The following is a 26,491-nucleotide window of genomic DNA, read 5'->3' as shown; positions in this document are numbered from 1 at the left end:
TTTTGACTAGGATTTTTTTTTTTAGTGGTTCTGATTTTCTCCCCTCCTCTTCTTCAGATAGAAGAAGTGAAGCGACGGCAGTACTCCCTTGCTTTCAGCTCAGCGGGAGCCCAAGCTCAGACCTATCATGTCAGCTTCGAGACTTTGGCTGAGTACCAGCGATGGCAACGGCAAGCATCCAAGGTGAAAAGTGGTAGGATGTTCTGATGTGTAGATAAGAATAGAGAACCCCAGGCCGGGCGCAGTGGCTCATGTCTGTAATCCCAGCACTTTGGGAGGCTGAGGCGGACGGATCACCTGAGGTCAGGAGTTCGAGACCAGCCTGACCAACATGGTGAAACCCTGTCTCTACTAAAACACAAAAAATTAGCCAGGTGTGGTGGCGTGCACCTGTAGTCCCAGCTACTTGGAAGGCTGAGGCAAGAGAATAGCTTGAACCTGGGAGGCGGAGGTTGCAGTGAGCCGATGTTGCGCCACAGCATTCTAGCCTGTGACAGAGCAAGACTCCATCTCAAAAAAAAAAAAAAAAAAAAATAGAGTACCCCAAGAGAAATGTATTTTGAAACTGATGGCCAGGTGCAGTGGCTCATGCATGTAATCCCAGCACTTTGGGAGGCTGAGGCAGGCGGATCACCTGAGTTCGGGAGTTTGAGACCAGCCTGACCAACATGGAGAAATCCCATCTCTATTAAAAATACAAAATTAGCTGGGCGTGGTGGTGCATACCTGTAATTCTAGCTACTCGGGAGGCTGAGGCAGGAGAATCGCTTGAACCCAGGAGGTGGAGGTTGCAGTCAGCCAGGATTGTGCCATTGCACTCCAGCCTGGGAAACAAGAGCAAAAGTCCGTCTCAAAAAAAAGAAACTGAACTTATTCCCAAGATGGCAAATTATAATGATAGCAAGTTATAATTTTTAATTTCCTTTCTAGGCCTTTCCTATGTAGTGAGTAAAATCATGGAATTCCACCAGATCTTTAACTTATTTATATATGCATAGTACAAAATGCTGTCAAAAATGTTTGCAGGTGCATTTTCCTCTGTATTATCTCTGGGAGGTAGGGCCTTAGAAGGAATTAAGACACAAAGAGATTTGACCCTTGAAGGAATTGAGATACAATGAGATTTAAATGACCTTCCCTCGACCGTAGTAGTCAGTGATAGATGGATGCATTCCATAACTTGTGTCCCAGTGCTTCTCGGTCTGCATATGTTCAGAACAGCCTTGGTGAACCACTTCAAATGTGCAGTTATTGATGATGGGACAGTGACCTCTAATGCCGTCACAAACCATTATTCCTATATGCCAAGGATAATTAGTCTTTCAACTTCTGCTTTTTAGCCTTTAAAGAGCAATAAAGTGTATTGTGATTTCCAAATTCTCTTTTTCTTCTAGCTGTCTTTGCAGGATTTTGTATAAGAGATTGTTATAGTATAAGGACATACCATCAAAACATGAATGACTTCTCTTTTTTTTTTTTTTTGGAGATGGAGTCTTACTGTCACCCAGGCTGGAATACAGTGGTGCAGTCTTGGCTCACTGCAACCTTTGTTTCCCGGGTTCAAGCAGGTCTCCTGCCTCAGCCTCTAGAGTAGCTGGGATTACAGGTGTGTGCCATCACGCCCAGCTAATCTTTGTATTTTTAGTAGAGACAGAGTTTCACCATGTTGACCAGGCTGGTCTCGAACTCCTGACCTCACGTGATCTGCCCACCTTGGCCTCCCAAAGTGCTGGAATTATGGTGTGAGCCACCACGCCCAGCCATGAATGACTTTTCTAGTGATATATTGTTTCTTTTTTTAGATCAATTTTTATAACCCATATTATATTAGCATACTGTTATAGAACTATGAAGCTTGTTTTGATTTTATTATTTTATAGTTATATTGTGTTGGCTATAAAATCTGCTCTGAATAAAACTGGTCCCAGTTTTAAGTAGCTATTCTATTCTTCTGCCCTTTTAAAGAGAAGTTAATTTTTTTTAGTGTCTTTTGCGTTTTTAGCAGTGTGCTGTGTGCTTGGTTATTTACTTTTATCCTCAAAGCATTTGAAGAAACTGCTGATAAGTAGCAGAGCTAGTGTGGCTACAGAAGGCCATGTCTTTTCATATCACACTGCCTCTTAAAGTTTTGTCCAGTTATTTCGAATCATTTTAAGATAACTCCTTGCGGCCGAGCGCTGTGAATCAGGCCTATAATCCCAGCACCTTGGGAGGCCGAAGTGGGTGGATTAACTGAGGTCAGGAGTTCGAGACCAGCCTGGCCAACATGGTGAAACCGTCTCTACTAAAAATAAAAAAATTAGCCTGGCCTGGTGGCACATGCCTGTAATCACCGCTACTTGGGAGGCTGAGGCAGGAGAATTGCTTGAGCCCAGGAGATGGAGGATGCAGTAAGCCGAGATCATGCCACTGCACTCCAGCCTGGCTGACAGAGCAAGACTCATGTCTCAAAAAAACAAACAAACAAACAAACAAGAAGATTACTTCCTGCATGAAGTGTTAACTTTGCATCTTTAATGATATGTGTTTTTCTTTTTTTACCTTGTACTTATGGAGACTTTATAACTTGTACCCTTGTTTTTCAAGTAGCTTATGGTTTTAGGAAAAAGTAAAAACTGGTATTTATAAATGAATAATTGGATCTTATTGCCTTTTTATTTTTTCCTGTCTTTTTAATTAGTGTCTTTTTGTGTAAATGCCATTCCATTCTTTGCTGGGTGATAGACATCCAGTACTAGCTCAGAAAGCTCTTCTCTTTGACGTTATTCAGGTGGTGTCTCAGCGAATCAGTACCGTGGATCTCTCGTGTTACAGCCTCGAGGAGGTTCCTGAGCATCTCTTCTATAGTCAAGATATTACCTACCTCAACTTGCGACACAACTTCATGCAGTTAGAAAGACCCGGAGGCCTCGACACACTCTACAAGTATGTGGAGAATGGGTTTCCAGACCTGTTAAAACCAACTCATAATCAGTATCTTATGACTTCTACCTGCTACCATTGGATGTATATTCTAAAATTTCCCCTCCCTTTTGAAGAGGAAGTAAAAATTTTTATTCACGGAGTTCTCCTACCTGCCCTTTCCCCCCATAAAACAGAAGATTGATGTAAATGTTCTGTGAGCTTCTGTTGATCTGGGTGATCTTTTCATGTAAATCATTGACACTGATGCATGATCTGCCTCCAAGTTACATCAAGAGATTTCGTATATGGGAAATTTTTGAATTAGAAGTATAAAATTTAAATAACGTAAAGGAGATAGGCCTAATTATAAGAATTTCACTCTGAGAGATAAAGCTGTATCTTCCCTTTGTACCTTCCACTGCCAACTCTTAAGCCTTTAGTCAGCTGTGATGCTTCTCTCTTCTAATACGGGAACCATTTTAGCCCTACAGTACTATGACCTACTTGTTATTCCATCTCCTTTATTAAAATATATACCCCATTCCCACCCTCCACTCATCCCACCTCACTCCTCCACTTAAAAATGGACGCAGTGAATAAATATGTGTTGTAAGTAATTGTCTGGGCTTCTGGAGGAGAAGGTAGAAATAGGAAATTAAAGCATTCAAAGTGATTTAAATTAGATGGTGACTAAAAAGATAATATACATTAAAATTACATATTTTACATCCTTCCTTAATAGCTAATAATTCTAGAGTAATGTCCAGAAAATATTGTGTTTTGTTATCTCATCTGATAATTGTTTTAGAAAGTTTTTCAAGTGTAAGCCTCTACTTAGTAATGAGGTAGTTATTTTAATAATATTGGCTTGTAAAAATGAAAACAAGCAGTAATTTTAAGGAAGTTGGTTTCTAGCATTTCTTTGTGAGTTGCTATGAAAAAGAAGTAGTCCAGTTTGAGGGCTGGATCATACATTCTGAATTTAAAGCACCAAGCCAAAGGAATAATCAGCAGTCACGGTTAGGTCATCTGAAAATCACAAGTTGAAAATTTGAAAAAGAGAAGCATTAGAGTGAGGTATCTAGAAGCATGTGATTCATATGTAGAAGCAAGTGCTTGATCATCATCATGGAGAACATCTCAGCCTTACCATCTTGCACTTGTATAATAACAAAACATCCTACTCCCTAGTGGAATTACCAGAGTCTCTCATAAAAAGTTCTTACTAATGAAACCTTTAACATCTTAATTATAATACAATGGATATCAAGAAGAAACCCAAGAGATCCATTTTATAACAATGCCATCTCTGGGTAAGACAATATAGATACTTCTACTTCCATGAACAAAATAGAAGCACTAAAAGTTACTATTTTGTGTATCAGGTCACATAATGGTAAAATGCTGTCACATTCATTATTTTCAAGCTCTAACTGGTTTATTCATTTTATGTGACATTTGAGCCAACATAATTTCAGTATGAAAAAAGAAGCTGCTTATTAAAAATGGGATTTGATCTACATATTTGTTAGCTGTTGCTCTATGAGTTGATTAATTCTTGCAAGGCTTTTGTGTATTACATGTAGAAATTTAATGAAAAATTTCAAGCATATCAAGTATGATGAAATACAAAAGAATTATACCAGCATGAGCTGTTCTTCAAGATTGTCTACCTTTTTAAAGAGAAAAGAGAGCTCCTGTAATGCTAGACCTGGTTTCCTTCATCACATGGACTGTGCATTAGTCATCTTGGTGTCCTCTGTCCCCACTCAATGTTTGATGTGTAGCGAGTGCTCAATAAGTATTTTTGGAATAAATTCTATTATAGACATTTAAAATGGATTCTCAAAGGCCATTGATGTCCCTCGTAAAGATATAGTAATAGATGTATTGAAATGCAATATCCATTTTTGCCTTTGCTCTTTAGATTTTCTCAGCTGAAGGGCCTGAACTTGTCCCATAATAAACTTGGGTTGTTTCCTATATTATTATGTGATATCTCTACCCTGACTGAGCTCAACCTTTCCTGTAATGGATTTCGTGACCTACCAAGTCAAATTGGCAATCTGCTAAAGTAAGTAACTTTTACTAGATTCATCTTTTCCCTTGCAGGATAAGGAACTTGCCTGGGGTTTGGAATGAAGGTAGTACTGTGAGCTCTTGCAGTGAAATAAATCATGTACTTACTAGGATTCTAGTCAGCAGCAGTTGTTGACATCATAGATCTACCTGCCTGTAGCAGGGACTGATCCCTCAGCTTCAACAGCAGAGGTCTTAACTCTTTTAATGTTGGAGTGACCATTTGTGTAAGTTATGTGTAAGTCATCTATTAAGTCTGTATAGATGGAGAGTTAGGACACTACTATTTTTGGATTGATAATTAGTGACATAAATCAGAATCCCTAACTCTGATTTTATGCATTCCAGTGAAACCTTCCATAAAGTAGACTTGTTTTGTTTTCTTCCTATAGTCTTCAAACCCTCTGTCTTGATGGCAACTTTCTGACTACTTTACCTGAAGAACTGGGAAATCTACAACAGCTTTCCTCCTTGGGAATTTCGTTCAACAACTTTAGTCAAATTCCTGAGGTTTATGAGAAACTCACTATGTTAGATAAAGTGGTTATGGCAGGAAATTGCCTGGAAGTCCTGAACTTAGGGGTGCTGAATAGGATGAACCATATCAAGCATGTGGATTTAAGGTAAGGTTATTCTTTACCGCAGCTTCCTTTAAATTGACTCTGTTGGACCTTTATGTCTTCTCTTTATGAAGATTTGTTTAAGACATTAGGGTTTTTAAAATTTTGTTGTCATTGTTTTGAGACAAGGTCTCACTTTGTCACTCAGGCTAGAATACAGTGGCACGATCTCAGCCCACTGCAGTCTTGACCTCCTGTTCTCAGGCGATTCTCCCACCTCAGCCTCCCAAGTAGTTGGGACTTCAGGTGCGCACCACTAGGCCTGGCTAATTTTTTTTCTATTTTTAGTAGAGACAAGGTTTCACCCTGTTGTGCAGGCTGGTCTCAAATTCCTGGACTCGAGCAGTCCACCCACCTCAGCCTCCCAAAGTGCTGGGATTACAGGTGTGAGCTGCCACGCCTGGCCCATAACATTAGGTGTTTTGAACAGTATAGAAATGTGTATTTTCAAAGGTATAGTAAGACTTTAGTTATCATTCAGTAGCAGAGAGATTCAGGATCATGTAGTTGTACCGTGTGATAGAGACTATCAAATTGCCTTTGACAGAGGTTGTTTTTGCTCACCTTCCCATCAATGTATATTTTTTATTTTTTAAATTTTTTGTAGAGATGGAGTCTCACTGTGTTGCCCAAGCTGGTCTTGAACTCCCTGGCTCAAGTAATCCTCCTGCCTTGGCCTCCTAAAGTGTTGGGATTACAGGTGTAAGCCACTGTGCCCAACCCCTCCAACACTGTACGAGAATTCCCATTTTCTCGTATCTTTGTCAGTGTTGGATTTTAGCATTTCTTTTTCTTTATCATCAGTCTAGTAGATTGAAACAAGTATTTCATTGTTTTAATCAACATTTATTTACAGAGCAGTGAGGTTGAACATCTTTTTATATGTATATTAGTAGTTTGTAGATTTCCATAAATGACATTTTTCTGTTGAGTCATTAGGTTTCTTCTTGATATCCATTGTATTACAATTAAAATGTTAAAGGTTTCATTACTAAGAACCTTTTATGAGGGTTTTATTTTCTAGTCATAACCTTTTCCTAATTGAAGCTGGTAAAAAGACACCTATTGGGTGTTCTGTAATTTACAGTAAACCATTGATGTACCTTGTAAAGACAGTAACAGAGAGTTTTTGTTTTTGTTTTTTTAACCACACTGGAGACTTGAGAGATTTATAGAAATACAGGAAAGTGAGAACAGACCTGCATAAATTAAATCATATACTTGTACAGAAAAGAACCCAGAGGTCATTTTGTATAATTTATCTTTGAACTCTTTGATATATGTGTGTGTGTGTGTGTATATATATATGTGTGTGTGTATATGTATATATACATACACAGATTATTTCCTTGTCTGTTAATTAATTTTATGTGAACCTTAGCACTAGAGATAGAGCAGGCATAGCAATAGGAGGAAGTATGGTTCTATTCTTATACTCTGGACATGGTACTGTTGTGACTGTTTTGCTATTCTCTCACTCAAAAGGTTGTGTTCATCTTCCTGTTCCTTTGTCCTACTTAGTGCCCACCTGACCTTATTAGGTGTTTGGATATTAGTGTTTAACTTGTTCAGGATATGGCCTCTTTTTTCCTTCTCTTTATTAGTTTGTATATGTATTTGCCAATCTGGATTGTCTGACTTAGCTGTACCTTGAGTTATTCATCAACTGTAGTTATTTATATAGTATCTTGCAAAATGAGGCAAGTAGTGAAATTCTTAAATTGTTTAGGAAACAGAAAAAGGGAGCCGGGCACGGTGGCTCACACCTGTAATCCCAGCATTTTGGGAGGCCGAGGTGGGCAGATCATCTGAGGTTAGGAGTTCAAGCCTGGCCAACATGGTAAAACCCCGTCCCTACTAAAAATACAAAAAATTAGCTGGGCATGGTGGGGGTGCCTCTAATCCCAGCAACTTGGGTGGCTGAGGCAGGAGAATCACTTGAACCCGGGAGGCGGAGGTTGCAGTGAACCAAGATCACGCCATCGCACTCCAGCCTGGGCAACACAGCGAAACTCCGTCTCAAAACAAAAAGAAAAGGAAACGGAGAAAGGGATCATGCCTGTCCTATTTTTTATTCTGGTAAGCACGTTTAATAGACTCTTGTTTCTGATTATTTTCTTGTTTCTGCATATTAAGGATGAACCATTTGAAAACCATGGTTATTGAAAATCTGGAGGGAAATAAACACATCACCCACGTGGATCTGCGGGACAACCGACTGACTGACTTGGATCTTAGCTCCTTATGCAGCTTGGAACAGCTGCATTGTGAGCGGAACCAGCTGAGGGAGCTAACACTCAGTGGCTTCTCCCTTCGGACCCTCTATGCCAGTTCCAACAGTGAGTTTTCTATCCAGCCTTTTGTTTTTTCTCTTTCAGCTGTTGTCAGTGCTTTCTAAGAACAGTGGCATCTGTGGTGTTCCTCAGCCACTCTGCAGGATAGGGTTTGTGGCTCATTGAGGCAAAACTTTATCTTTTCACTTTGGTGTCAATACTTAAGTGGTTGCAGTGTGCATAAAAAGACGTGGCAGGTTACTTTGAGCTTTACTAATTGAGCATAATAAGAGGCATTCCACAGAGTAGTGATGGTGGGGAGGTGGGCAAGAATGTTCAAAACAGAGCATCAATAATGGTCTAAAACGAGTTGGCAAACTATACCCCAGGACTGCATCTGGCCTGCCACCTCTTTTTGTATGGCCCATAAGGAATGGTTTTTACATTTTTCTAATGGCTGGGTTAAAAAAAAAGTCAAAAGGAGAATTTTGTGACTGAGCATGGGGGCTCACGCCTGTAATCCCAGCACTTTGGGAGGCCGAGGTGGGCTGATCACCTGAACTCATGAGTTTGAGATTAGCCTGGGCAACATGGCGAAACCCCATCTCTGCAAAAAATACAAAAATTAGCCAGCATGGTGGCACACCTATGCTCCTAGCTACTCGGGAGGCTGGGGTGGGAGGATCACTTGAACCTGGAAGGCAGAGGTTACAGTGAGCTGAGATCATGCCATGTGTGTTCTCATTAGAGAACTGGGTGAGACTTCTGAGACCCCATCTCAAAAAAAGAAAGAATAATAATTTTGTGACATGTGAAAATTACTATGAAATTCAAGTTTCTATGTTTCTAAATGAAGTTTTACTGGAATGCAGCCACATTGGTTTGTTTGCATATTATTTATACATTCTTGCTCTTGTGCTACAGCGGCAGAATTGAATAGTAGTAAGAGAGACTGTCATATGGTCCATAAAGCCTAAAATGTTTACTGTTCAGCCTTTTACAGAACAAGTTTGCCAATTCGTGATTTAAAAGCTTGTGTAGCCTCAGTGCTAGAATGAGAAGCCCCTGATTTCAATAGTGATTTGCCCTAATGAGACGGAGTCTCGCTGTGTCTCCCAGGCTGGAGTGCAGTGGCCTGATCTTGGCTCACTGCAAGCTACGCCTCCCGGGTTCACGCCATTCTCCCGCCTCAGCCTCTCAAGTAGCTGAGACTACAGGCGCCCGCCACCACGCCCGGCTAGTTATTTGTATTTTTAGTAGAGACGGGGTTTCACCATGTTAGCCAGGATAGTCTCGATCTCCTGACCTCGTGATCCACCCGTCTCGGCCTCCCAAAGTGCTGGGATTACAGGCTTGAGCCACCGCGCCCGGCCAGAATATTTTTCAATGAAAAGGTCCTCATATTTGTTGAGGCCATTCTTTTTATGGAAAGTTCTTTACCATTCTTTACTTTCAATATGTGTTTAAGGAAGGAAAGGAAAATAGGTTAAATTTTACTGTCAGAAAAAGTGCAAATTTAAATAACGTTTTATACTCATCAAATTTTTTTAAAAAAAAGGTAATTCTGAGTGTTTCCGGAGGTGAGGATAAGCATCTTCCTGAGCACTCACACACTGCCAGTGAGAGGTGACTGGTAAAACCACCCCAGAAAGCAACGTGACAGTGTTAGAGATGTCGAGACACACACATACCATATTCTAGAAGTTTCCTGCTTGGGATATATCCCAGAGACACTCACGTGTGCAAAGGAGATATATACCAGATTGTTTATCACTTTTTGTGAGCACGAAAAAGTAGAATTTTGAGATGGAGTCTAGCTCTGTTGCCCAGGCTGGAGTGCAGTTGCCTGATCTTGGCTCACTGCAACCTCTGCCGCCCAGTTTCACGTGATTCTCTTCTCTTAGCCTCCTGAGTAGCTGGGATTACAGGAGTGTGCCACCATGCCCATCTAATTCTTATATTTTTAGTAGAGACACGGTTTCACCATATTGGCCATGCTGTTCTTGAACTCTTAACCTCCAGTTAGCTGCCCACCTCAGCCTCCCAAAGGGTTGGGATTACGGGCGTGAGCCATTGCACCTGGCCTAAAAGTAGGATTTTTTAATAGGAAAATGGGTAAATCAGTAGTGATATATTTATGCAATAGAATATTGCACAGCAATGGAAATGAATGTACTAAAGCTTTGTATGGTAATATGGATAAATTGCAAACTTTTTTTTGAGCAAGGAAAAGTGCATAATTAAATGTATATTGTGATAGTTATATCAAAATTTAAAACACAGAAATACTGTTTTCTTAGCTATAAGTATGCCATTAGTATGAAAGAATACATAAGAGTGATGAAAACCATATTCAGGATGATGTTTACCTCTTGGTATGTGTGGTATTTTAATTATTAAAAAAAAAAAAAAAGTCTGGGCTGGGCACGGTGGCTCATGCCTGTAATCCCAACACTTTGGGAGGCCGAGGTGGACGGATCACCTGAGATCAGGAGTTCGAGACCAGCCTGGCTAACATGGTGAAACCCTGTCTCTACTAAAAATAGAAAAGATTAGCCAGGCGTGGTGGCGCGTGCCTGTAATACCAGCTACTCGGGAGGCTGAGGCAGGAGAACTGCTTGAACCTGGGAGGTGGAGGTTGCAGTGAGCCAAGATTGCACCACTGCACTCCAGCCTGGGCAACAAGAGCAAAGCTCAGTCTCAAAAAAGAAAAAAAAAAAGGTCTACAGCATATAAAGCAGAATGTAGATTTGTTAAAAGCTATATGATAGGTGAAAGAGGGTTCATTATTTTATTCTCTTTATTTTTCTGTATCTGTAAACTAGATTATACAGATAAAAGTTGAGGACTTCTATTTGCATTGCCGTTTATTATGTTATAGAAGCTTCAAATTATAGCTTAGATTAGTTGCTTGGTCAGAAGAGTGTTAAAACTGGTGAGTGTTGACTTACGCTGTTTATAGATGCCTGACATTGTAGTAAGTCCTAGCCGTGGAGATTTTTGTTATCAGGGCCATCCCTATCCTTAATGTGTCTAAAGAGTCTGAATTCCAGGCCGGGCGCGGTGGCTCAAGCCTGTAATCCCAGCACTTTGGGAGGCTGAGACGGGCAGATCACGAGGTCAGGAGATCGAGACCATCCTGGCTAACATGGTGAAACCCCGTCTCTACTAAAAAAATACAAAAAACTAGGCGGTCGCCTGTAGTCCCAGCTACTCCGGAGGCTGAGGCAGCGTAAACCCGGGAGGTGGAGCTTGCAGTGAGCTGAGATCCAGCCACTGCACTCCAGCCCAGGCAACAGAGTGAGTTTCCGTCTCAAAAAAAGAAAAAAAAGAGTCTGAATTCCTGGCCTTACTGGAAAAGACCTCATCAACAGGCATGCAGTCCTAAATATTTGCTCTTTGTAAATATTTAAGTATTGACAAATAAATTAAGTATTTTAATAGTATTTAAATACTTAAATACATAAAAACTTGCAGTTTTGATGCCTCAAAGTCAAGAACTCTGCTTTACAGAAAGAAATTATCTAAATGTGATCAGTTAATATAGGGAAAGCACTGAACTTGACTAGTCATCAGGGATATGCAAATTGAAACCCCTATGTGGCACCACTACACACCTACCCGAATGACTAGAATGGACTAAAATTCCCAGGGGCAGCTGTTGGAGTGTAAATTGGTATAACCGCTTTGGAATACTGTTCAGTAGTATCTCCTAAGGTGAACAGAAACATACCCTCTACCTAGCAGTGCCTCTTCTAGGCTTATGCTCAAAATAAGGACTTATATTAGTTCACAAAAGACATGGACAAATATGTTCATAGAAGTGCTATTCATAGTAACTGCAAACTGGAAAAGACTTACATGTCCATCAACTCTGAAATGGGCAAATAAATTGTGGTATATTCACATAAAATAATTTTATACAGGTATGAGAATGAATGAACTATAATCATATGCAATTGTATAAACAAATCCTGTAAACATACTGTGGAGTGAATGAAGCCAGAGAAGTAAATTATACATACTGTGTGCATATATTTATGTAGATAGACAGAAGTAATTATACCTACTGCTTGCATATATTTATATAGACAGGCAAAAGTAATTTGGTACTTGGTCAGGATGATGTTACCCTTGAGGGGCAGTGACTGGAAGGGGAAACATGGGGCAGTTCCTGGGGAACTGGTAATGCTCTGTTTCTTGATGCGGGTGTTGGTTCCATTAGTGTGCTCAGTTTGTGAAAATTTACTGAATTGTTGCACTTTTCTGTATTTATGTTATACTTCAATTAAAAGTTAAAATATTTCCTGTTAACGTTTAACTACTGCTTAACCTTGTATAAAGGCAGTGCAGTACATAGGATTCTTCAATTAGCTGTTACATTTGTTTTTCAAGACAAATTGGGATCAGTTAGTCAAAGTGAGTTTTCAGTAGTTTTTGTCTTTAACTCATTTTAGTAGAAGACATCAGTTTTCTTTCTGGTGATTTCACTAAGCTACTTTTCCCTTGTCAGCTCTCAGTTACTTTCTTTTTTAGAGGATGTCACTAACACCTGTTTGTTTATGGATTAGGGCTGACAGCAGTGAACGTCTATCCAGTACCCAGTCTGCTCACTTCCTTGGATCTCTCCCGGTGAGTGTCGCTGATGAGGGTGGTACTTGTGTCTTACCATTTAAGAGATACATGTGGATTCTTTGGCAGTTTTGATGTACAAGAAGTCTTAAGTATTTTGAAATATTTGGATAACCTGGAAAAAGGAGAAAGGATGAGTGGATCAATAAGTTTAATAGCCTTACTGTATAAAGGAAGGAGTCTCTTGAAATAGTAAGGTGTCTATGAATTACTCTTTCTTAAAGACTATAGATGTAGAATGAGATGCAAACAAAGAAGACCTGTTATCTTCATGGCACTGATTCCTGTTTTGTCAGTTGGACTTAGATAATTCTTGATTTTTAGATAATGGATTTTTGTTTGGTTTTGGTTTTGGTTTTTTGAGACGGAGTCTCACTCTGTTGCCCAGGCTGGAGTGCGGTGGTGTGATCTCGGCTCACTGCAAGCTTCGCCTCCCTGGTTCACGCCATACTCCTGCCTCAGCCTCTCAAGTAGCTGGGACTACAGGCGCCCACCACCACACTCTGCTAATTTTTTCTATTTTTAGTAGAGACGGGGTTTCACCATGTTAGCCAGGATGGTCTTGATCTCCTGACCTCGTGATCTGCCCGCCTCGGCCTCCCAAAGTGCTGGGATTACAGGCGTGAGCCACTGCACCTGGCCAGATAGTAGGTTTTTAAAATACTATTTATTTACTTTGTACTCCTATAACTCATATTGGTCTTATTTTTGAAGGGATATTAATTATATTCAGGATTTTATTACTCCTCTCAGTGGCCAGAAACAAACATAAATGAGATTTGTTTTTCTTTTATTCATTTTTAACAACTGTTGGGCATTCTGGGTTCAGTGGTTGAGTTTTGCAGTCTAGTGGCAAGATGAACAATCAAACAAGCAGTGACAGGGCAGCATCCTAAGTGCTGTGAGTACAGGATGCCCAGAGCAGATCAAAGGGGCAGTGGGAAGGGTCCTATGTGGTCAGGGCTGTTGTGAAGACTCGGTGAGGTGATAGATACAGAATGCATGGGATAGTACCTGATGTGTAGTCACCCCAAGAAATACTAGCTGTTGTAACCAGGTTTCTTTTTGTTGATTTCATTACTTTATCATTATCATTTTGAGCTAATGTTTTAGACTTCATTTCTTTCTGCTTATCTTCCCAGCAAAACCCCAGCATGGATCAGTACTAAAATTTTACCTTTTCCATTGAGCTTGATCGTTGCCAAAGAAAATCACATCCAAGTAGATACCACTGCAAACTCAAAATTTCCAACCTTATCTGGAGCTTATTGATTCTTTCTCTTTGCCAGCTCCTTCCAGTGTCCTCAGCATCTACCTCCCTCAGTGTCCCCCTCCCCAGTCTCCTCCATACTGGAACTTAGCTTCCCACTTGATTGGGAAAATAGAGACCATTGTGGGTGGTTTCCCTCAGCTTCTGAACACCCACCTTGCTTGAATTTATATAGACGCATTTCATTCTCAGCTTCTCTCCCCTGTTCATGGCCAGTCTAGCTGTCTGTGCCTGTGACCCCTCCACTCCCACTGCCCTGGACCTTGCTCTGTTCGTACTCATTGTCCTCCTCCCTCCCCTTCCCCTTCCCCTCCTCTCGTGTGTGTGTGTGTGTGTGTGTGTGTGTGTGTGTGTGTATGTGTTTTCAGCCTCTTTTTTCTTACTCTGTACACACACTTTATCTCTTCTGTCATAACAAAGTTCCCTTTACCTCACAACCCCCCAGCTATTGTCTTAGTTCCTTTCTTCCCCCTTTTGTCCAAATTTCTCAAGAATTGTGTGCATTTGTTGGCTTAGTTTCTTCAGTCCCCATCTGCTTATCCCTCTAACAATTCAGTTTAGTTCTGCTCTTATTGGAACTTTTCTGTATTGACACAGTTAATCTTGCTCTCTTTTCTCCAAACATGCTTTTTCCTTGACTAGCTAATACAGTCTGATTTTTTTCATGCCACTTTGACCATGTTTCTTTTGCGTACCCTTCTTCCTCAGCTAGCCCTTTAAAGGTTGATTATCCCCAGGGTTCTCTCCTTGGTCCGCTATACTCCATTGGACGCGACCTCATTTACTCCAGTTATTTCAGCTACACTCACATCTCCAGCCCAGGCCCTCTCCTCCGGGTGCTCCAGCATCACCAAGCTGCGTGTTATTCCCCATACACATCATGTGTTTCTTCTCTTGCCTCTGTGCTCTAGCTCATGTTGCCACCCAGTGCTTGTAATGTGCTCCTCACCTCAGGCTATTGTATAACACCTTCATATTCTAACCCACATATTTCTTAGAGAGCTTGTTTTGATCCATTTTAGGTAAAGGGTTTCCTTCACTAAGGTATAGCAATATGTGTGTTTCTGTTACGTAGTGCTACTTCATTCTGCCTCATTTTATCACTCGATAAACCCATAGATATCTTGAGGCCTAGAGAAGCTGTCACATCTGAAAAAAAATTCTCTTTACTGAATATCTGCATAGTGCTCTACTGATTATTTGAGCTCACGTTCTTTTTTTTTTTTTTTTTTTTTTTTTTGAGACGGAGTCTTGCTCTGTCACCCAGGCTGGAGTGCAGTGGCCGGATCTCAGCTCACTGCAAGCTCCGCCTCCCGGGTTCATGCCATTCTCCTGCCTCAGCCTCCCGAGTAGCTGGGACTACAGGCGCCCGCCACCTCGCCCGGCTAGTTTTTTTGTATTTTTTAGTAGAGACGGGGTTTCACCATGTTAGCCAGGATGGTCTCGATCTCCTGACCTCGTGATCCGCCTGTCTCGGCCTCCCAAAGTGCTGGGATTACAGGCTTGAGCCACCGCGCCCGGCCTTGAGCTCACGTTCTAAATGGTTTGAAACTTTTCCCCCACTAGTTATCTGTTGCCTTTACTGTCTCACTTTTATTCGTTCTGTTCATTTTCCCTGGAATTTGCTTCTTTTCTTACCCAGTCATTACCTGTGGAAGTCTTAAGTCATCTTTGAAGGTTTGTTAATTATAATTCCTTATCTTTCGCCCCATCCCATCCCATCACAAGTGTGCTTTTTTATTGCAGAAAGCCTTTTTATCTTCTTTGAGCATACAGCATGATTGATCCAGTATTATACATTTTCAAGTACTTGTCTCTCCTCTCCCTTCTAAGTCAACAGCATTCATTGAGCACCTACTATATTCCAGGTAATGTACCAAGGGATGCCTTGGAGACAGTGTCCATGCCCTCAAGGGCTCACAGGCTGGTTAATGGATACATTACAGTCTAGTGAAATGAGTTCCACTTGTCATCTTAAATGTTGCCATTTAATTATTTATTTTCTGCAGAAACCTGCTAGAGTGTGTCCCTGACTGGGCCTGTGAAGCGAAGAAGATAGAAGTATTAGATGTGAGCTATAATCTTCTCACAGAGGTTCCCATAAGGTATGTGTGCCTGAATGCATATATTACGTATATACGTATGTATGTACTAACATTTACGTGTGTGTGTATTTAATTTTTTTTCTAGATTTGGGTTGCCTTTTATTCAGTGAGTGTTGAGTACCTGTTGAGCATGAGGCAGTGTGATGTGCTGTAAGGAACATAGTAAAGGCTAAAGCATGGGCTTGGCTTGCAGGGAACTTAATGAGAAGATAGTGTAACATGTGGATAACTGTGATGAAATAAATATACTAAGAGTTGCTGCCATAGGTTGGTGACATGATAGTAACAACAGTTAATTTTTTTAGGATGAGCTATTATAAGCTGAGCAATGTTGTGAGAACATCACTTTTATGATCTTACCTAATCCTTTAAAAACCTTATTATATATTTAATAGGTACTCTTATCTTCATCTTAGAAATGAGGAAAGTAAAGCTTAGAGCAGTTAGGTAACTTGTTGAAGGTTGCACTTAACCAGGAAGTGATGGGAGCTGGCATTTGAAGGTAGTCTTTCTTTTTGGGAGGCAGGGGTGGGGGACGGAGACAGGGTCTCATTCTGTCACCCAGGCTGGAGTGCAGTGGCACAATCACTGCTTACTGCAGCATCAACCTGCTGGGCTCAGGTGATTCTCTGGCCTCAGCGCCTCCCTCCCAATAGCTGGGACTATGGGTGCACACCACCACACCCAGGTAATTTTTGTATTTTTAGTCGAGACAGGGCTTTGCCATGTTGGCCACACTGGTCTGAAACTCCTGGACTCAAGCGATGGGCCCATCTCAGCCTCCCAAAGTGCTGGGATTACAGGCATGAGCCACCACACCTGGCCTTGGATGTAGTCACTTTTACTGCAGAGCCTTCACTCTTAATCACTACACTGTATAAATTAAATGGAGAAAATCAGAATAAATTTGAATAATTAGAGAATGTTTCATGGAGAAGATGGCATTTGAATTGACCCTTACCAGATGATGGGATTTTTTTCTAAGTGGTGGGAGAAAGAGAGTGGCGCTTGGTGAAGGGGGCAGGGAATGATATATTCAAAAGCACTGAGGTATAAAATATATGGTTATTACCTATGGAGTCTTTAAAATTAAACTACAGGCATTTAACATAGTAAATATGAACATAATCTTTGGAGTCAAAACTTAATTCAAGTCCAGACTTTACTATTTACTATGCAGTGTGAAATCTTAGGCAAATCAAAGTTACCAAACCTTTCTGAATGAACTTCATTTTAATGAACTTCATTGTTGAGTGGCTTAGCACGTTTTAAGCACTCAATAAATAGTAGTTTTTATTGTAGTGAAATGTTATGAATTTATTCACAAGATGTGTTAATATACTGAATTTTTGGTGCTGCTTAGACTTAAAATCTAAATGGATTTATTCTAAAATTTGCCTTTTTAGTTTAGATCTCCTCTGTGCTGTTTGCCTTTATTAATTCACCTTTTCTCAGAATGACCTTAATGACTTCCTGGTGGGTGGTAGGTAAACATATGGTCATAGCTGCTTTCTTGGCTCAGGCACTTGTCAGTGAGTATACGGTCTAGGAGAATATGTTTCTGTAAGTTAACTGAGTTCAGTTAAATGGGCCAGGACAGCCTCAGAAAGAATGAGTTAACTAAGTTTTTTATTTGTTTGTTTGTATGTTTCCCCCCTAGAATTCTGAGTAGCTTGAGTCTTAGAAAACTGATGCTAGGACACAATCACGTGCAAAACCTCCCAACACTGGTAGAGCACATCCCCCTCGAGGTGTTGGATCTTCAGCATAATGCACTCACGAGGCTACCAGACACCCTCTTCTCCAAGGCCTTAAAGTAAGTACCATAGGATTTTTTTCGGAAGAGCAAAATCATTGGCTGAACAGACTGCAGTAACTTATCATTGAAGTGACCTTTGGAACTGTATTTACAGAGAGTTTACCTATAGTCCAACTATGGGTGGAGACTTATTTGCAATTTTTTGCAATTTGCAATGAAACAAAATATGACAGTGTTTTATGAGGCAGCAATTCCTAGTTGAAATAACTGTCAAATCCTTAAAGAGGTTTCTGTGTTGTAAACAATTTCAGAAAGGTTGAGAAAATTCAGGCTTTCATCTCTGAAAATGAATACAGTTATGATATTTAAAGATAAATAACATTCTGCTGTGGCTTCTTTGGGCAATTTAGAGCTTTTGCATTGGAGAGAAAAGGACATACCACTAAAGTTAATTTGGTTTTTGCTTCTAGCTTTACCAGACTGCCTTTGAATATGTGCAAGCTTTTTGGGTACTTTTTGAAAACTGTATTTACAGGTGATGTCCTTCCAAAAGGTGTCATTTGCCTTCTCACTATAAATTAACAAATAGATGACATATTAGGCCTGTAATCAGGTTTACCTAATGTGTACATCACCTTTAAGTGAAAGCTAGTTTTGTGGGGTTTGTTTGTTTTTGTGGGTTTTTTTTTTTTTTTTAGAGACATGATTTCACTCTGTCACTCGGGCCGGAGTGCAGTGGTGCAATCATAGCTCACTGCAGCCTTGACCTCCTGGGTCTAAGTGATCCTTCCTCCTTAGCCTTCTAAGTAGTTGGGACCACAGTCATGCACCACCACACCTGGCTAATTTTATTTTTTGTAGAGACAGGGTTTCACCATTTTGTTCAGGCGGGTCTCAAACTCCTAGACTCAAGTGATCTGCCTGCCTTGGCCTCTCAAAGTGTTGGGATTAACAGGCATGAGCCACTGCATCCAACCTGAAAACTGGTTTTTTGTTTTTTTTCAAATATGGAATGGTTCACAAATTTGCCTGTTATTCTTGCTCAGAGTCCTTGCTAATCTCTGTATCGTTCCAGTTTTAGTATATGTGCTGCCAAAGCGAGCACTGAAAACTGGTTTTTAATTATATTTTTCTACAACATGGAGAAGGCAATATTGTCTTCAATTTAGAAATGGAGAAAACAGAGATGAACAGTAGTAAATGAACAGGAGATGTAAAAAACTGTTCAGCCCACAGTTGTCTGGCTTGTTCTCTCTTTAGCAGCTTATACATCTCTTAATGTATAATACAGCTGGTTGCATATTCTTCAGAATAAAATCTTTGGAAATTCTAAAAAGTATTTAAAGGAAATTTTCTTTATGTAACATTTATATGGAGTCTTGATGCAGTTGTTAATCTACAAATGTTTGTTAGCAATGCATAATGCTGCATTTGGTCCTCATGATAGTCTGAATAAAATTAGTTTACAACCTTAGAATCTGTAGTGAGTAACTTAGCTGTAGTGAACTGTCAGTGGTATTTATTTAATGCTAACTCTGGACAGAGCTTTGTTGAGACCACAACACAAGCAGACACGCAGTACCCACCATTAGCTTAAAAGCTAATTCGTTATGTAAAACTTATATTTCAATATAAAAAGTGAATTAGGGATTATGGATCATACAACATGAAGAAGACCTGAGAACACACAAGTTTAATAATAATAGCTGCCTTTTATTGAGAATGTTCTGGACTGGGCACGGTGGCTCACACCTGTAATCCCAGCACTTTGGGAGGCTGAGGCAGGCGGATCATGAGGTCAGGAGATTGAGACCATCCTGGCTAACACGGTGAAACCCCGTCTCTACTAAAAATACAAAAATTCAGCTGCGTGTGGTGGCGGGCGCCTGTAGTCCCAGCTGCTCGGGAGGCTGAGGCAGGGGAATGGCGTGAACCTGGGAGGCGGAGCTTGTAGTGAGCCGAGATCGCGCCACTGCACTCCAGCCTAGGTGACAGAGTGAGACTCCATCTCAAAAAAAAAAAAAAAAAAAAAAAAAGAGAATGTTCTGTATATACCAAATACTATGTTAGGCAAATTTTTAAATTATTCCATGTTTTGTCTATTAGATTGGCAAAGATTAAAATGGATTTGTAATATTCAGTGTTGACAGTTGACAAATGTGTGACAAACTGGCATTCTTAATAGTCTTCTTGTGGAAGTATAATTTCTTTTTTTTTTTTTTTTTTTTGAGACATAGTCTAGCTCTGTCACCAGGCTGGAGTGCAGTGGTGTGATCTCGGCTCACTGCAACCTCCGCCTCCTGGGTTCAAGCAATTCTCCTGCCTCAGCCTCCTGAGTAGCTGGGACTACAGGAGTACTCCACCACGCCCCAGCTAATTTTTGTATTTTTTTTTTTTTTAGTAGAGACAGGGTTTCACCATATTGGCCAGGATGGTGTTGATCTCTTGACCTTGTGATCCGCCCACCTTGGCCTCCCAAAGTGCTGAGATTATAGGCGTGAGCCACCGGGCCCGGCCCAGACAAAAGTTTTTCTAAATGGTGTATTCGTAGTTCAGAAATATGTGAACATGATATTCAGCAACATCCTTTCAGTTGGCAGTTTGGCAGTAAAAGATGAAGTTAGGTTAGAATCAGGCACTCCAGAAGCCTGGGAAAACCACCAGGCTTGTACTTTTTTCTCTCTACTTGGTTTGCATGAATTGAGTAAAAGGAACTTTGGGTTGAATAGGATCAATTAGAGAAAAACTACTTGGAGAATGTTTTTTTTTTTTCCATTTGGGAGCTTGGAATGGCAGCATTCCATACTGAGGTGACATGATGGTTTCTATATAGGAAGGCAACAAATAAAGGAGGTGATGATCTGTGTGTGTTCTGTCAGTCTCAGATACTTGAATGCATCTGCAAATAGTCTGGAGTCTTTACCATCTGCCTGCACTGGCGAGGAGAGTTTGAGTATGTTGCAGCTGCTTTATCTGACCAACAATCTCCTGACGGATCAGTGCATACCTGTCCTGGTGGGGCACGCGCACCTGCGAATCTTGCACCTTGCAAACAATCAGTTACAGACCTTTCCTGCAAGGTAAAATGAATGCAGACTTTGTTCATTTCAAATACACAACGTTAATTCTACATTTGTCAGAAAAAATACAGCCATCTGACTATGACTCTTTGTTTACGTTGACTGACTTACAGATGCTATGATTTTACTAGTTGAGTGGCAAAATCTCATCTTAATAGTTAGTACCCTGTTGCTAAAATATGTTTTATTTTTAGTTGTGACTACTTAATTATGGTCTAATACTCAATCTAGAAAAGTACAGGCTTATGAAACAAATTCTGAAGACAATTTTTTCTTTTCTCTTGTCAGCATTGTTTTATAAAATACTGTTATTTATTCATAGTACAAAAATGAAATGCTTACTGTATGTCAAGTATTGTGTAACAGTTACAGTCTCTGTCCTCTAGGCATGTACAGTCAAATTGGGGAAATAAGTGGATAGGCAGTTGCAGTGCAGTCTAAGAAAGGTAGGGTGTTTGGCTGGGAGTGGTGGCTCACGCCTGTAATCCCAACACTTTGGGAAACCAAGGCGGGCGGATCACAGGTTCGTGAGTTTGAGACCAGCCAGGGCAATATGGTGAAACCCTGTCTGTACTAAAAATACAAAAAAATTAGCCATATGTGGTGGCAGGTGCCTGTAATCACAGCTACTCAGGAGGCTGAGGCAGGAGAATTGCTTGAACCCTGGAGGCGGAGGTTGCAGTCAGCCAAGATGGCGCCACTGCACTCCAGCCTGGGTGACAAAGTGAGACTCTGTCTCAAAAAATTACTAAATAAATAAAATAAATAAATAGAAAGGCAGGGTGTTGAAGAAGATATGCACACATTGCCAGTCACGTTGCACAGAGCCTGGGGATGAGGTTAGGCTCCCTGAAGGAAGAGATGAATAGTAGTTAGCCAGGCTACACCTATAAGAACACGTAAGAAAGATGTTTAATGCTGTCAAAGTTTGAGACAGTGTCAGTGGATAAGTAAATACCTTTCAAAATACATTTGGTTAAAACAGCAACTTTAGAACTTTTTTTTTTTTTTAAGAGAGGGGATCTCATTATGTTGTCCAGGCTGGTCTCGAACTCCTGGGCTGAAGTGATTCTCCTACCTCTGCCTCTCAAATACCTGAGACTGCAGACGCATGCCACCATGACCAGCTAAAACTTGGAAAATTTAACACCAGAAAAATCTATGCCATGAAAGTAGTCATTAAAAATAATATTTTCTTTCTTTTTTTTTTTTTTGAGATGGAATTTCTCTCTGTTGCCCAGGCTGGAGTGCAGTGGCTGGATCTCAGCTCACTGCAAGCTCCGCCTCCCGGGTCTACGCCATTCTCCTGCCTCAGCCTCCCGAGTAGCTGGGACTACAGGCACCCGCCACCTCGCCCGGCTAGTTTTTTGTATTTTTTAGTAGAGACGGGATTTCACCTTGTTAGCCAGGATGGTCTCGATCTCCTGACCTCGTGATCCGCCCGCCTCGGCCTCCCAAAGTGCTGGGATTACAGGCTTGAGCCACCGCACCTGGCCAAAAATAATATTTTCAAAAACTAAGAACATGGGGCAATGACATTTGATATTAATAATTTTTGATGAAATTATATGTATGTAAATTATAAAATTTTAATTTTTATGAACATTTACCATTTACAAAGTGAGATAGAGCTTAAGAAAATACACAGGAGAAACTTGATTGCAGTTCAAGTGATTCTCCTGCCTCAACCTTCCAAGGAGATGGGACTACAGGCATGCATCGCCACACCCAACTACTTTTTTTTTTTTTTTGAGATGGAGTCTTGCTCTGTTGGCCAGCTGGAGTGCTGTGGTGCGGTCTCGGCTCACTGCAACCTTTGCCTCCCAGGTTCAAGTGATTCTCCTGCCTCAGCCTCCCAAGTAGCTGGGATTACAGGCATGTGCCATCACACCCAGCTAATTTTTTGTATATTTGTAGAGACAAGGTTCCACCATGTTGACCAGGCTGGTCTCAAACTCTTGACCTCGTGATCGACGCGTCTGCCTTGTCCTCTCAATGTACTGGGATTACAGGTGTGAACCACTGCGTCCAGCCCATACCTGACTAATTTTTTAAACAAAAACTTGTAGAGGCTGGGTGTAGCAGCTTACGCCTGTAATCCCAGCACTTTGGCAGGGCGAGGCAGGCGGATCACAAGGTCAAAAGATCAAGACCAGCCTGGCCAACATGGTGAAACCCTGTATCTACTAAAAATATGAAAATTAGCCAGGCGTTGTGGTGGGCGCCTGTAATCCCAGCCACTCAGAAGGCTGAGGCAGGAGAATCGCTTGAACCCAGGAGGCAGAGGTTGCAGTGAGCTGAGATTTTACCACTGCAACTCCAGCCTGGCAACGGAGCAAGACTCCATCTCAAAAAAACAAAACAAAACTTGTAGAGGTGGGGGGGGTCTCGGTATGTCCAGGCTGGTCTTGAACTCCCGGCCTCAAGTGATCATCTCACCTTAGCCTACCAAAATGTTGGGATTATAGGTGTGAGCCACTGTGCCTGGTCAGCCTCCTTGAAAAAATTCAAACAATAGCTTTTTACTTTTTATTTTTATTTTTTTTAGTGACTTCTAAAATGAATGCAGAATCTTAATTTCAGGGTGTGGTAGATCTCTTGAAATGTTACCAGATTAACCTAATTGACCTCAAATATGTTCATATAAAGTGAAAATAATGGACCACTGACAAATTATATTAGTTTATGAAGCTGTTGGATGATACATAATTAACTGCATAATGCTGTAAAACTATGAATCTCACCTAATTTGATGACACTTTTATTGTTGGAGGGGTCAAAAGCAGGTTGATATAAAACTTATATCAAAGAAAATGAAAAAAAGTTAGTAATAAAGACAAGAATTAGGCTGGGCACAATGGCTCATGCCTGTAATCCCAGCACTTTGGGAAGCTGAGGTGGGTGGATCACTTGAGATCAGGAATTTAAGACCAGCTTAGGCAACATGGTGAAACCCGTCTCTACTAAAAATACAAAAATTAACCGAGTGTGGTGGCGTGTGTCTGCTTGTAATCCCAGCTACTCAGGAGGCCAAGGCATCAGAATTGCTGGAACCTGGGAGGTGGAGGTTGCAGTGAGTGAGATCGTGCCGTTGTATTCCAGCCTGGGCAACAGAGCGGGACTCCATCTCAAAAAAAAAAAAAAAAAAAAAAAAAAGACAAGAATTAACATCACAAAAAATAGAGTAATCTGAATATATATAATTAAACAGTGGAATTTAGGAACAACATATTTTTAAAAATGAGTGTTCTCTACTAAATAGCAAATCCACTATCAGTTCATTTCCTGAGCAGTGTTATAATTGTATAGGCCCAATACGAATCTTGTTTGTTTCCTTTGAACTATTTTCAGAATCTAGCACAGTTCTGGGTACTGAGTAAGAAACCGAGTGAGGAGGCTGCATTTCTATTTACAAGTCAGAAAAATCCAGGAAGGATAAGGGAAAACAACGTGAGATTTGGACATGGGAACACTTTAAAAATATATTGTTAAGTAAAAGAAAGTCATAAATACAATGTATATAATATAGTACCTTTTTTTGTTTTTGTTTTTGAGACAGGGTCTTGTGTCGCTCAGGCTGGTGTGCAGTGGTGCAGCAATAACTCATTGCATCCTTAAACTCCTGGGCTCAAGCAATTCACCTGCCTTAGCCTCTGAAAGTACTGGAATTACAGGTGTGAGCCACCACACCCACCTGGCCTATAATACCATTTTTTAATTTGAAAAGTATAGTTTCATTCCTTAAGAAAGACAAGAATACTATCTACCAAAATGTTATCAGAGATTATCTTTGGCAGTAGCATTAAAAGATTTTTTTTCCTGTTTGTCTCTATTTTTCAGTTTTTTTCAGTGAGTATATATTATTATCAGAAAAAATAATTGTAATTTACAAAGCTTAGTCATTTAAAAATATAAAATTTCTAGGAGTAGAAATTATTTATGATATATTATATGAAAAAGGCAAGATACAAAATTTATGTAAAAACAAATATTTGGTAGGAAATTCAGCAAAATGATAAAAGTAATTCTTTCAGATTGCTGGTATTGGCAATTTCTTTTCTTTATTTTGCAGACGTTCTCTCCATGTTAACAGCAGTTGATTATTTTTATAATTTTTAAACCAATAAATCAAAATAAATTAGAATAATTTGTAATAACCTAAAGGTGTTAGTCTTACTTAAGGTATTTTGCTTACCATGTAGAAAGCTTTGCTCAGTCATGGAACAGTGTGAATCACTTGCCTCACATCACAGTGCTGTGTATATAATAAGAACTTGATAAATGTTTAGTGGAGATGAGTTAATGTCATGAATGGGTAAGTGTAGAGATTTAAAACTGAAAAGAATCTTAGCGATGGGCTGGGCGTGGTGGCTCACACCTATAATCCCAGCACTTTGGGAGGCTGAGGTGGGCAGATCACCTGAGGTCGGGACTTCGAGACCAGCCTGGCCAACATAGAGAAACCCCGTTTCTACTAAAAATACAAAATCAGCCAGGCGTGGTGGCGCATACCTGTAATCCCAGCTATTCGGGAGGCTGAGGCAGGAGAATTGCTTGAATTCGGGAGGCAGAGGTTGCGATGAGCCAAAATCAGACCATTGCACTCCAAACTGGGCAAGAAGAGTGAAACTCCGTCTCAAAAAAATTAAAAAAGAATCTTAGTGATGATTTAGTACAACCTCATGTTTTACAGCTGAGGGTATTGAAGACTGCTGACATTGACTTACTTAGCATTTTGCTGCTAAATACTAAGTGGTATAGCAAGCAACAAAACTAACCCCCAATTTGAGGCCACTCCTTTTCCAGCCACTTTCTGTACATTAGGTAACAGGAAGATGTTCCTGCCCACAAGATCCAACAGCCCTTGAAACACACTGAGGGAGATCAGGCTTAGTTATAACAGGAGTAGTTATCTTCTTGAGCCGTTGCCTTTCCTGGTATTCCTGGTATCAGTTTCATTTCTCACCAGTCATCTGGCAGTGGACCGTGTCGGCCTTCTGTACTCTGAATAGCACTTCCTTGGCAGCTAGCTGCTCAGTCTTGGTGCATTCTAGTATTCTAGTGTTTCTTTTTCAGCAAACTAAATAAATTGGAGCAATTGGAGGAACTGAACCTAAGTGGCAACAAGCTTAAAACCATTCCCACAACCATAGCAAACTGCAAAAGGCTGCACACCCTTGTTGCACACTCCAACAACATCAGCATTTTCCCAGAAATACTGCAGTTGCCTCAGATCCAGGTACTTCTGTGTGCTGGAATGATGTCCTTTTTGGGGGAAACGGCAGGAGAGTGAATGAGGTTATTCTTTTATAAAGAAGAAAGGAGTGTGAATGAGATCATTCTCATAAGGAAAAATATTATTGTCTTCTCATGTATTCTGGTTTGGGACCAGAGTGTATGTAATGAATTCCTGGGAAGAAATTAAGTTCCTCTTTGGGGATATAGTAAGAGATTGGACACTTGGGAGTAAAGAACTAAGTCTCTATGATGTATTTTCTTTTGATTTCTCTATTTTTTCTTAGTTTGTAGACCTAAGTTGCAATGACTTGACAGAAATCCTGATTCCAGAGGCTTTGCCTGCTACATTACAAGACCTTGACCTGACTGGAAATACAAATCTGGTTCTGGAACACAAGACACTGGACATATTTAGGTAGGAAAAAATTTGAAATGGAATCTCTATGTGCTCTTAGGCCCACCAGCCATGTGTAAGTCTTCCTTAGTACTATGGAGATCTCTATTAATGAAAGGAACAGAATGAATTTAGGC

At 40.5% G+C, this 26,491-nt stretch overlaps 1 protein-coding gene and 1 non-coding gene across 5 annotated transcripts in view; one reads left to right on the top strand and one right to left on the bottom strand.

Moving 5' to 3' along the window:
• Window positions 1–26,491, top strand: part of PHLPP2 (PH domain and leucine rich repeat protein phosphatase 2) — a 77,770-nt gene that overhangs the window by 39,264 nt on the left and 12,015 nt on the right. For 3 of the 4 annotated variants that reach the window (XM_003917139.4, XM_009196803.4, XM_021932130.2), the window contains 11 exons: window positions 58–183; window positions 2,771–2,925; window positions 4,832–4,978; window positions 5,376–5,606; window positions 7,740–7,942; window positions 12,448–12,508; window positions 15,788–15,883; window positions 17,544–17,699; window positions 20,522–20,722; window positions 25,799–25,961; window positions 26,245–26,375. In XM_003917139.4, coding sequence (XP_003917188.2) covers window positions 58–183; window positions 2,771–2,925; window positions 4,832–4,978; window positions 5,376–5,606; window positions 7,740–7,942; window positions 12,448–12,508; window positions 15,788–15,883; window positions 17,544–17,699; window positions 20,522–20,722; window positions 25,799–25,961; window positions 26,245–26,375 — 1,670 coding nt within the window. The remainder of the gene's footprint in view (window positions 1–57; window positions 184–2,770; window positions 2,926–4,831; window positions 4,979–5,375; window positions 5,607–7,739; window positions 7,943–12,447; window positions 12,509–15,787; window positions 15,884–17,543; window positions 17,700–20,521; window positions 20,723–25,798; window positions 25,962–26,244; window positions 26,376–26,491) is intronic. The other variant, XM_021932129.1, reaches the window with a different exon arrangement.
• On the bottom strand, window positions 18,644–18,747 carry LOC116271426. The gene has a single exon (XR_004179979.1). It is a non-coding gene; the product is annotated as a U6 spliceosomal RNA (small nuclear RNA).

The sequence above is a fragment of the Papio anubis genome, chromosome 18 (assembly GCF_008728515.1).
Source record: "Papio anubis isolate 15944 chromosome 18, Panubis1.0, whole genome shotgun sequence".
Lineage (NCBI taxonomy): Eukaryota > Metazoa > Chordata > Mammalia > Primates > Cercopithecidae > Papio > Papio anubis.
This window is presented reverse-complemented; position numbering and strand designations above follow the sequence as displayed.